We start from the raw sequence: 12,633 nt of genomic DNA, 5'->3' as shown, positions 1-12,633 counted from the left end.
AATTTATATAAAACATATACATATATAATTTTTAATTATAAACTTTTACTGATGATATAAAAATACTGAATAAATAAGTTGTAAGGTGTACCAGTACTTTTAGTTGGAAAATTCAAATATTGTAAAAGCTACTCATCTTTAATTTTTAGGATAAATGAAATTTTTAGGAAAATTACTATAGTATTTTTGGAAGGAATGTGACAACCATGTTTAGAAATATAAATAATTATGGTAATGTGAGATGTTCTGTATACATGTTGCTTTTATTGGTTAATGAACAAAGTTGTTTGGGCAGAGTGAAGCCATGTGGGATATATCCAAACAGAGATATAGAGAGAGTAGACAGAGTCGAAGAGATACCAATGTATCTGTTTAAGGAGACAGATGCTGGAACTTTACCAGTAGGCCACAACCTCGTGGTGATACATTGATTAATAGGAGTGGGTTAATTTAAGATGTAAGAGTTACTTGATCAGAAACCTGAGCTAGTAGGCCAAACAGTGTTGTAATTAATATAGTTTCTGTGTGATTATTCAGGTCTGGGTGGCTGGGAAACAAATGAGTAGTCTCCAGTTACGTTATAGAGAACTAAAGGCAAATGTGGAGACAAACAAATAAGGAGCATTTTATAAAGCTGTAGTTAGTAAAACCATTTTTCTTCTACTAGCATACAGACAGATCAATTTAATAAGTTAAAAATTGATTTTGATGTTTAAAAATGTATAGTGTGTGTGTATGTACATGTGTGTATGCTTTCATATGGGTCTACATGTATGTGGGTGTGTGTGCAAATATATGCAAGTGGGTGGGAGCCAGAGTCAACTTTGTGTGTTATTCCTCAAGCCATTTTCCTCATTTACTCAAATTAGGGGGCCTGCCTTGCTGTGCCTACCTGAGGGGGAAGGGAGTTCTGTCAACAGCTGTTGTCCGCCCGCCCCCCCCCCATCTCACATGCCTCAAGACAGCAGTGTTTCTGTGTGGGTAAAGCAAGCTGAGATCTTCTGCTTTATTGCACATGTGCAACCACTTAAATAGTGGAAGCCTATCAGCTGTGATTGATTAGCACATTATCTCAATTTGTGAGTGCTTATAATACCAGGTTCTCTATGTGGAGGAAGCCCATTAAAGGAATATATTTTGGGGTTTTTTGGTTTTGTTTTAATAAAGTATAATTTGTATGTTTTTCTTTTTGTGAATTTTATTTCTGTTGTTATATTTAAAAGCTCTTCATTTAATGCAAGGATTTGTCAAACCCAATCAAATTTTTCTAGGTTTTCTTCTGGTAGTGTTGTATTTTTTTTTTTTTTTACTGTGTATTTAGGATGATGTTTCTTCTGATAAAAAATTTTGTGTAAGGTATGAAGTTAGATCAAATTTTGGCCTTTTTTCTATGGAAACTTATGATAGTGTTAACTGTCAGCTTAACAAAATTTAGAATCATCTGAGAGATGAGTCTCTGAGCGTGCCTCTTAGAGATTTTTCTCACTGAGTTATTTAACATCGAAAGACCCACTCTGAATGAGGCGGAGAGAGCTGAGCAGCAAGCATGCGTTTGCTACTTTCTTCTGACTGTGAACACAGTGTGGATAGGTGCCTCAAGGTCTTGCTGCTGTACCTTCCCAACACTGATGGACTGTAAACTAGAACTGGGAGATTAAAAAAAATAAAACTAAGATAAACCCCAACTGTTTAAAATCATTTGTTTTGATTAAAAAAGAAACATATCCTTTTTACATTCACTTGGCTTTCTCTTTGTTAAAACTTGGTTGATATCTATGAAAAACTTGTTTGTGGCTTTGGGAGGGGTTGAAGTAAAGACACAAACAAATAAATAAATAAAATGTAAGGGCAGATAGAGTGATGTATTTGTACAAATAGTGTAATTGTACTAATGATACCTAATTCAAGACTTAAAATTGATAAAATAGTAAATTTTGCTGTATCTTTTACCACAACTGAAAAAAACTCTTAAAAAAATAAAAATATTAAGGAACTAAGAAACCAATAAATAAGAAAAATTATTCATCTAGTAACATAGTAACCTCTTTACATACTAACCAGTTTTGTATAAATATTTAGCCTTGGATGTTTCTAAAAATTATTCAAATATAATTTAATTGAACTTTAATTGTATTTTATAATATATTGTTATTATAAATACTTATAAATACCACTGTCTACCATATACTATACTAAAAAAATTATTTTGCAGAATTCTGTAAGGTATCGCATGAGTGTGTGTGTGTATATGTGTGATATATGTGTGGGCATGTGTATCATGGTATATGTGTGAGGTCAGAGGACAATGTTGTGTCAGTTCTCTCAATTCTCTCCTTCCAGCTTCATATGGATTCTGGGTATTGAACTCGGTTTCCGTCTTGCTAGCTCGTCAGTGTATAAGGTGTCTTTTGAGAAAACAAATATAAAAACAAACCAAGAGGGGCTGGAGAGATGGCTCAGCGGTTAAGAGCATTACCTGCTCTTCCAAAGGTCCTGAGTTCAATTCCCAGCAACCATATGGTGGCTCACAACCATCTTTAATGAGTTCTGGTGCCCTCTTCTGGCCTACAGGCATACACACAGACAGAATATTGTATACATAATAAATAAATAAATAAATAAATAAATAAATAAATAAATAAATAAATAGAAAAAAAAACAAACCAAGAAAGTATAATTACAACACTTCTGTTCTCCAAGCCCTCCCCAACACCTTTCGTTTTTGAGATAGGATCTCACTATATAACTGTCCTGAAATTTGCAATATAGAACAGTCTGACCTCAGACTCTCATAGATTCTCCTGCTTCTGCCTGTTGTGTGCTACCTCAATCTGTCCCTTTCTCTGTTTCCCCCTCCTTTCTTCCTTCCTTCCTTTTTTCCTTCCTTCCTTCCTTCCTTCCTTCCTTCCTTCATTCTTTTCTTTTTTTTTTTTGTACAGGTTTTTGCCATGTAGCTCAGAATGAACTGAAATTTGTGATGTTTCTGCCTGATCTCCTTAGTGCTGGTAATTCAAGAATACAAGCCTTGCTAAGCAAATAGTGATTTATTGACTAGATGGAGTCTAGTTAGGTATCTATAGCCAGAAAAGGAAAATAGTTCTAAAAATATTGTTAGTCGTGTTGTTGGGAATGGAACCCATATGTGGTAGACAAGTGCTGTACTACTGAATTACATCCTCGGCCCTGAAGCCATTTCATGTGACTGACTGTGATGAACGTTATCTTATTTAGGCCACTGGGTATCGGATGTCTATTGCAGTGTGACAGCAAATTACAAACCTCAGGGTCATAAACCAACATTAGTGATTTATTTCTGTTTCTGGATGATTCTGTTGATTTCTTCTGGACTTACTCACTATTTTAGTTTGCTTTTCTGTTGCAATGATAAAACACTGATCAACAGGAGCTTAAGGGAAGAAATAGTTTGTTTTATTTTACAATTTCCAGGTCACGATGATTCCCAGGCCATTGAGGGAAGTCAGGACAGGAGTTCAAGCAGGAACTTGGAGGCAGAGACTGAATCAGGGAACATGGAGGAGTGTGAATTACCGGTTTACTTGTATTTTGCTTCAGTGATTTGCTAAAATGCTTTTCTTATATAGCCCAAGCCCTCCTGCCTATGGATGATTTTGCTCACAATGGTCTTCTTATATCAATTAGAAATTAAGAAATGGCCCACAAGTATGCCCACAGAACAATCTGATCAAAACATTTTCTCAATTGAGGTTCTCTAGTCCCAAATGACTAATCTGTGTCTAGGTGACAAACCAGTATCGTTTGTCAACCCATGTTGTTGAATTGGTGCATTAACTAGATCTAGAGAATCTAAGATGGTCTTATTCATGGTTGGTGCCCCACTAGGGTTTTGTGGATAGCCATCTTTTCTATCCATAGAATTTATTTTAAAAGTCTTTTAAATTAGATTTATTTATTTTACTTCATATGTGAGTGTTTTGCCTGCATGTGTTTGTACGTGTGTGTGTGTGTGCGTGAGAGAGAGAGAGAGACAGAGAGAGACAGAGAGAGAGAGAGAGAGAGAGAGAGAGAGAGAGATTGGTGCCTGCAGAGGTCAGAAGAAGAATCAGAGCCCCAGGAACTGTAGTTAGCAATGATTGTGAACTACCCTGTGGGTGCTATGAATTGAACCTAGCTCCTCTGCCAGAGCAACAAGTGCTCTTATCTGTTCAGCCATCTCTCTAGCCCCATCTGTAGAATTTCTTCTTATTCCTTCTCCTTCTTCTTTGTTCTTCTTCTTTTAGTCTTTTAAAACTGTTCCTTTGTGTAGCCTTGGTTGTTCTATAACTTGCTCTATAGACCAAGCTATCCTCAACTCACAGAGATCCCCTCTGCCTCCCAAGTGCTGGAATTAAAGGTGTGCACCACCACCGGCCCAAAGAATTTCTTATTGTATAGTTTTTGTTTGTTTGTTTTTGTTTTAGTTTTTTGTTTGTTTGTTTTTGTTTTTTAGCTCAGGTTTCTCTGTGGCAACTTGGTCCGAAACTAATGAAGGCAGAAGATGTAAGGTACTCTGAGACCAGGTTTGGAACTGTCACCTCACTTATGCCACACTGATAAGACCAAATCTTCTGATGAGAACATCACAGTGCAAGGAGGTATAGACACAGGCAAAATTCATTGGGAAACATTATTATAAGGATCTTCAGTGACAGGCACACAAGCAAAAGGATAGGAATTAGCATGGTAAGTTCTCAGTGAATACTCAGAGAGTTGTTAGAGATTTAAGTGGAGAAAGGACCCAGAAAGGAAAGAGAAGGTATGAGAGTGTAGCTTAGTGTTGGATCACATCCTTAGCATGTGTGAGGCTCTGGGTTCAATAGCCCTACCTCTCCTCTCCGCCCCCCCCCCCAAAAAAAAGAAGTAATCAAAGATTAAAGTGGTAAGTGGCTTAGGAAGGCTGATGTTTTGTATCCTTAATTTTTGAGAGAGTATTTTCAGTAGTTCAGAAAAAGATTACAGAATATTAAAGAGAAAACACATGGTAAAAAAAATCTTTCATTTTGGGAACTTTATTTGGAAGTTGAATGGTTGTTATACGGGACAGAAGGTTAAGGCAAATATATCTTAGACTCTCAGAGCACATATCTGAAGGGTGATCTGTAAAAAGTGAAAGACTGAATAGGTGTGAATGGAGACGAGTGAAGAGAGAAGAGAATCATGAAAAGAGCTGGGAGAAGGTGTGGCAAAGAGCACAGCTGCAAAGACCAGTTAGTTCATCTGAAAGGAGCTAGAGAGCCTGAAACTTGAGAGAAAGTTAAGTGGTTGTACAAATGGAGGAAGAGAAACATTCTGTGTCCATGAAACTGGAAATAAAATCATTTGTATTTTGTAAAGAAAAGTATTTTCAGAAAGTCTTAGTACATGTAACCATAGATAATTTGACCTTTTATTTACCCATCTTTATGGTGATTGATGAGAATCAGAGCACACCCCAGAGCATTTAAGACTCATCAAAGAGCACAGAGCTAGCAAATGAGTCCTAAAGTATAACTTTAAGTGGTTATGGCTTTGTCGAATTGTATTTCTTTATTTCTTTGGTTCTAGTTAGTTATATGATTTATTTCTTCTTCTGAGTATCAGATTTCTCACTCAAGATTCCTATGTCCCCAGATTGTAGTAGATAACAAGGGAGGCCATTCATGCTGTTTCTAATGTTATATATGATATATGTAGCACATATTAAATGACTGATATTATTTTCATACGAGTAGTAAAAGCTAGCTGTTACCTTCTTGAACTCTATCATCTTGTCCTATTAATTAGATGAATTGCCCTTGAATTGTGGAATTCTGGCAGGGATAAGCTACACTAACAATATAGCCTTCACTGTGAGACAGAAAATTTTGTGCAAAATGTCTGCTCCTTTATTCTCAAATGTCTACATTAAAATAAATTAAATGTTTCACTATAGAAAATTGTGTTTGGGAAGTTTTGTGGATACATTTTTATTTTTAAGAGTTAATTTTAGAGCTTTGCTTTACAAGCAGTGACTTTTAAACTTTCCACATTTCTGCTAAGCCTGCTTTAGCTCAAGAAACTCATCAGCTTTAACATTGTTTCCCAGATTTTTAAATATTTATGACCCTAACCTAGCATATCATAAACATGAAATGTAACTCGAATATCAATGCTATGTTCGAGTAAGACCCTTTATGAAAGTAAAAAACAGTAAATTTCTTTTTTTCCTTAGAGTGAAGCCTTTCCAAGATTCCTTTTCTCCAAATATACTAAAAGTGACACAGTCCTAATAAAAAAAAAAAAAGTACATTTTGAACACACCATATCTTTAGGAAATCAGGCCCGTGGTCAATGTATTTTTCTAGTTTTTTGTTTGTTTGGTTGGTTTGGTTTTCAAGAGGTTTCTCAGTAGCTTTAGAACCTGTCCTGGAACTAGCTCTTGCAGACCAGGCTGGCCTTGAACTCACAGGGATCCGCCTGCTTCTGCCTCCTAAGTTCTGGGTTTAAAAGCCTGTGCCACTGCCACCCAGCATTTTTAAGAATCACTTGACGTTGCCTGAATTAGCGAAGAACACAAAAGGTGCCCCTGCCCTAGACTTTTAGGTCTGTGGGGGCCACAAGCATCCAGGAGCTGACCTAGTGTCTCTGATGCCAGGTGATCAGATGCCATCATTCTAAGTACGGCCAGCGATCTCTAGGCCCGGGAATAGGGGAGAGGAGAAGCAACAGTTAAGCACCATTCCTTATGACTGGGGTGGGCAGTATTCATCCAAGTCCCACCTGTGACCCAAATGAAAGCCCATTTTCTAGGTGGTTGGACCCCATAGTGGTGAGAGAGTACAGGATACAGAAGTGGAAGAGAGGGAGAGGTAGAATGGTTTGTGGGCTGGGGAGAGAGGTGAGAGTGGTGAGAAACAGACTGACATGAATGGCCAGTTGGCCACCAAAGTCCAGGGAGATGTCTGGGCCAGGACTATGACCTTATTTAAATAATTGGTTTGCTGCTTTTTTGTTTTGTTTTGTTTTTCGAGACAGGTATAGTTCTTTTGCCTCTGTAAAGGGCTAACACACTATTGTACAAAGTTCATTGAGCTTTTGGACATCACCATTAGTTCTAAGATTTATAACATTCAGAAAGAACTTTTAAAGACAGTATAGGGAGAGGGCACACATTGGCTAGGATATGCTAGTAGTGTTAGAACACACACACACACACGAGCACACCTATCATTTTTGTTTTATTTTTGTTTTTGTTTGCTTGTTTGTTTAATTTTTGAGATAAGGACTCAGATATTTCAGGTTAGCAGTAAACTATATAGCCAGGATTGGCCTTGAACTCCTCATCACCTTGCTTCTGCTTCCCAGCTACAAATACCAAAAAGCAGTGAAAGTTCTCTAAAGGGTATAATTGACCTCTGTGTATGTGATACTGGGGATTGAACCAAGGACCTCATGAACTCTAGGCAAAATCCCCTTTCACGAGCTATATCATCCCTAGCCTTTTTACTATTTTGAGACAAGGTCTCACTAAGTTGTCCATATTGGCCTCAGACTCATAATCCTCCTGTCTCAGCCTGTAAAACAGCTTGGATTGTAGGAATATGGCACAACTCCCAACTGAACAAAAACATAGATTATGAAAGTTAGAGAAACAAAAAAATTCCCAGTATGTACAAGGCTCCCAAGAAGTCAGTTATACATTAATGAAGATAATGCCCTTCCAGAATAGGTGTTTGCATATGAAAAAGACACTTAAGAGAACTTGCAAGAAAAATCTTCCCTGAAAGCCAAGGCAGTTTCATTTATTGATCTTTAGTAGAGGGACTCTTGAAGAAATGTGCTGATGGGGGTAGAGATTCAATGACTCCCATGATACTTTTACATTAAAATCATTCCATAAATTTAAGTTCTCAGGAGAGCTACTGTCTTTCTCTGGGTCTTCACATTTCTATTCTCAAACACTAAAGCAGGGCTGGAGAGGTGGCTCAGGGGTTGGAGGCACTTGCAGAGGATCCAAGTTTGGTTCCCAGCACCCACATGATGGTCTACAACTATCTGTAACTTCAGAGCCAGGGGCATCCATGTGGTATGCAGACAAAAACCTGTACATATGAGTTAAGCATTAAAAACAAAACAAACAAACAATCAAAAACCTTAAAGCCATTTAGTACCAGATTTTAGGTTTTTTTTTTTTCCCTCAGGGCTCAAATCACTTTATTACATTATTCTTCAGAACCCAGGCAATAAAATGTTGCCCAGTATTGTAGTCTGTCTGTGAGCATTTGCATCACTCCTTCTAATTATATCTTTATAAAGTTTTCCCCTAGGATTTCAAGGCTTTGGAAGATATACACTTGATAAACAGTATTCCATATTCACTCCTAGGAAACTGAATGAGCTTTGCATACTGTCTGTGATGAGCTTCTGTTATTTCATCTCCATTAGTGGCTGTATTGGTGCCTTACCATTAATCATACCATAGCCCCTTTGTGTTACTCTGATGTCTATGATTACAACTTATTAAAAGTCAGTACTTCCTCTGTTCCCTTGGGCTACATGTCCTTCCTATTATTTTATCAACTGAAATTTACTTTTTTCATTTTTATAGAGCTTTCCATTAAGGGGATTTACTATTTCTGCATTAACGTCTATAGTTCCACATGGATGTCTAGAATTGTAAAAGATCTGAAATTTTTCTTACAAGTTACCAAATTACCTTGACATAATATAATGGATACTCACAGTGTTTCACATTTATTGCAGTTGCTCATCTTTCATTTGGTGTGCGTAATTTTTATTTGTGGACCATCTCTGAGATAGAGGCCAAAATTCTGATAATTTAAAAGCACATATGCCCTCTCACATTTATCCTAGCTTCCTGTCCTTGCTTATGTTTGTGAGATTTTTGTGATATTGCATCATTTTATCTTTTCTATTATTGGATCCATCTTTTTGGCTCAAATATTTGTCACTTACTCTGTTACTGTTAGTATGGCCTAACACCGTAATACCAAGTGTATCTAATCAATACATATTGTTTTCATTCTCCTTGAAAATTCTGTCATAAATTCTTTTATTTTCATCACTATATCATGGGCATATTTATCAGTACTGCACATAACCCATTATATACAGACAATTATAACAGTGCTAATTCTGTTTTCCAGACATTGTCAAAAAATAACATAACATATACCATAGGGCATAACAAAACTGTGAATCTAACATCTGAACTACATTTGTATATTTTTGTGGTATCACCTTCCACTATTTTCCTACTCTTACTTCAGTTATTACAATAGTTCAGGCCCTATTTGGAACTATAATACAAATGCTATTATTCTACACTGTATATAGATGAAAAAAAAAGAAAGCAGAGTAACTTACTTAAGACTATACAGTTAGGAGGTAAGAAGGCAGAATTTTAAACCTCAGCTCACCACCTCTTCCCCGTCTTTCTAAATTTCTCTCATATGAGAGTTACAGGAAATATGTAGTATTTTGTTTCACAGTAATAAAATAAATTTTAGCTTTTTGTTGAATTTGATTGTTTGAGAGAACCTTCAAGAATGTAGCAGAAAATGAACAAAGATTCAGAGATAGACTCAATGAGTATTTTTAGGGAATAATGAAAACATTTAATTTTCTCCATAGAAATATTAAGTAACCAGTTATCTTGACATCCAAGGTTTATCCACTAGAACTCTACTAAAGAAATATTTTGTTTTAAAAATATATACATTTTTAGATTAATTAGATTTTTTTAAAAAATACTACTAATTGGAGATGGAGATAATAATTCAGTAGTTTAGTGTACTAGCTGCTCTTCCAGAAGTCCAGATTTGATTCCTTTCACCCACATGAAGGCTCATACCTGTCTCTAATTCCAACCCTAGGGGTTCTAACCTCATTTGGCCTCAGCAGGCACCAGGCACATGTGTGGACCACAGACACACATGCATACAAAACACACATACACATAAAATAATATAACAAAAAGACATGTTCTAAAAAGTAAATAAGATACTGCTAATTGTATATAATCTGTTGAGAGTACTTATTTATTTTTAATAAATACTTTATTAGTAAAGGAATAATAAAACTTTCAGTGATTATTGTAAAGCCTCTTCACCTTCTTTTTCCTTGAGACATTTTTGTCCAGTCCAGCATTATTTGTTTAGCATGTAATGAAATTTGATCTAGCAAGATGGAGTATGTTGAATTTCTGCCAAATTCCAGAAGAAAGATGTTATTTTGTTTTGGCCAGTTTTTGTCCAGCAGAGGTCTTATCATAACAGGTTTACAAACTACTGAATGTGGTTTTTTATATTCAAAAAAGACTGCCCACATATCCAAAGTATGAGACACAGAGAGAGAGAGTACTGTAGCTTGCATTCAGGGCCTTACACATGCTAGGAAAATGTTCTACTAGTTTACAATCCCCAGGCCAAATATAAGAATCCTGATTTTGTGATAAAGCTGATTCCTTTCCCTAATCTTGGGACTAAAGATGTTAGATCTCTCCATTAGATTTTATAGTTCACCATTCATGCTTGAAATATACAAAAAAAATTTTCCACTAGTATATTCATTACCTTTACAGATTCAAAGGAAATGGGAAGAAATGAACTGATATCAAAGTATAGGAAGAGAAAAAGCATGAGGGGTGGTTGACCTAATGGGGATTTTATGTGGAATCCTTTGTTTTAACTTGTATGGATATGCTATTTTTTAAAACTTATTTCTCTTTCTACAATACACCCTTATAAACACCCTTATAACTTACTATGTAAGACTCTGGATTTACTGCTATCTGGTAATTTTTTAAATGATAAATAATAATGTTAATTAAGATTAGTTAACTAATGTTAAGTTAAAGTTTTGTCATTACAATGCCATTTTTATAGTGCCTTAATTATTCACAAATATAATTTTTCTCTCACCCAGTTTATCCCTATTTGTGAATGAAAGAAACTGGTCTATAGAATATAAACAACATTTTATTTTTTTCCTAAAATTGATTTAAAGGGCATCTTTTACAAAAACAAGCTTGCAAAGTCCTTTGTTAATACTGTATTAAGCTCTGTTAAAAATACTTTGCCTTTGCTAAAATGAGTAGAAATACTAGCAAAAACTTGCAAACAAATATTTGCATTAGAAGGCTAAAACTAGGGACTTCTAAGTCATTTACATCCAAAAAACTGTTTGAAATATACCTAAGAAAATGTTTATTTTCTAATAATTTAACTTAGAAAAGATATTTGACTTGTGATTGATTTCTCATCAGGGTGAACTTGTACTTCCTTCTCTGGGCTAATTGTTCACTTTCCTTACCACTGAGTTTTAATCCTCCATTTCTTCCTAGTCGGAACATTGAGTTTCTGATTCCAGCTGTGACACAGTTTTATGTGACCTTGTATAGCTTACTGGAGTTAGTCACCAGAGCCTTATGTCTTTGCTGCTCACAGGAGAGTTATTTATGATTTAACATGTTGTCATTTTCAGCATGTACTCTGAGAGTCATGTAAATAAGCCTGCTTTGAGAGGCTTTAATTCAGAAGCACACATGCGCAAACACACACACACACACACACGTTTAGGGTAAGGAAGTAGACAATGAAGACTACTGTAAAGCAAATTGAGAGTGTCAGTTTTATAATTATGAACTATACACATGTTTTGTAATCTGCTGTATACATTGCTCAATTTAAATAAACTGAATAATATGGGAAGTCAAAACTAGACTTGATTTTATTTGGCCTTACAAATTTGTCACAATTGTTTATTAACAAAAATGAAGGTTTAATAATGGCTCCCTTCTCTTTTCAGAGTATATGTGTAACTGTTCTGAGGTTGGAAGCTTGGATGTGAAGCACTGCAACCAGACATCAGGGCAGTGTGAGTGTCGTCCAGGTTATCAGGGACTTCACTGTGAAACCTGCAAAGAGGGCTTTTACCTGAATCACACTGTTGGTCTCTGCCTGCCGTGTCACTGCAGTCCACATGGATCTCTTAGCATTCTCTGCAACAGGTAAGCAGCAGAGGGTGGAGGTGAAATTCATTGTATTTTAGTAAGGAAAAAATGTACTGGGGAGCTAGGAGGAATCAGATGAAAAGAGCAGGGGATAGGAATGGCTAAGATTACCTGTGTGTGTGTGCACATGTGTGTGTACATGCACACACACAAACACACACATATAGATATAAAAGAATAAAACACAAAGGTTTCCACTGTGGAGAATCAGTCATTTAATTAATGGGGAAAGTCACTGTGTCATAGATTTATAAAATTTCATATATACTAATTCTATCACTTTGTATATTATATTTCATATCATAATTATAATACATTCTTTTTCTGCTTTAGTTGATTAAGAGGTGTTGGGCTTTGTAATGGTTTTTCTAAGTTTCCTGAAAAAATCAACGAAGGATTCTGTTTACTGGAGGGAGTTCCTTTCAGGCATTTTTAGTGGAATGTTCTTGTTGTAGTTACTAAAATGTGGCTGTATATTAAGGTAACGTATTCTTTTTTTTTCATTTTTTTATTTTATTGAGAATAAGAAAAAAAAAGTTTCCGCCTCCTCCCAGCCTCCCATTTCCCTCCCCCTCCCCCACTCTTCTCCCCCTCCCTCCTCTCTTCTCCCCCTCCCCCCTCTC

At 36.0% G+C, this 12,633-nt stretch overlaps 1 protein-coding gene across 1 annotated transcript in view; it reads left to right on the top strand.

Moving 5' to 3' along the window:
* Megf9 (multiple EGF like domains 9) overlaps positions 1-12,633 on the top strand; it is a gene marked incomplete at its 3' end in the record, with an annotated part of 98,255 nt that overhangs the window by 42,903 nt on the left and 42,719 nt on the right. Inside the window, exon 2 of the mRNA XM_050127258.1 lies at positions 11,806-12,007. Coding sequence (XP_049983215.1) covers positions 11,806-12,007 — 202 coding nt within the window. The remainder of the gene's footprint in view (positions 1-11,805; positions 12,008-12,633) is intronic.

The sequence above is a fragment of the Alexandromys fortis genome, unplaced genomic scaffold (assembly GCF_014885135.2).
Source record: "Alexandromys fortis isolate MF-2015 unplaced genomic scaffold, M_Fortis_MF-2015_v1.1 scaffold_244, whole genome shotgun sequence".
Lineage (NCBI taxonomy): Eukaryota > Metazoa > Chordata > Mammalia > Rodentia > Cricetidae > Alexandromys > Alexandromys fortis.
The sequence above is the reverse complement of the archived record's forward strand: the minus strand, read 5'-3'. Positions and strand labels throughout refer to the sequence as shown.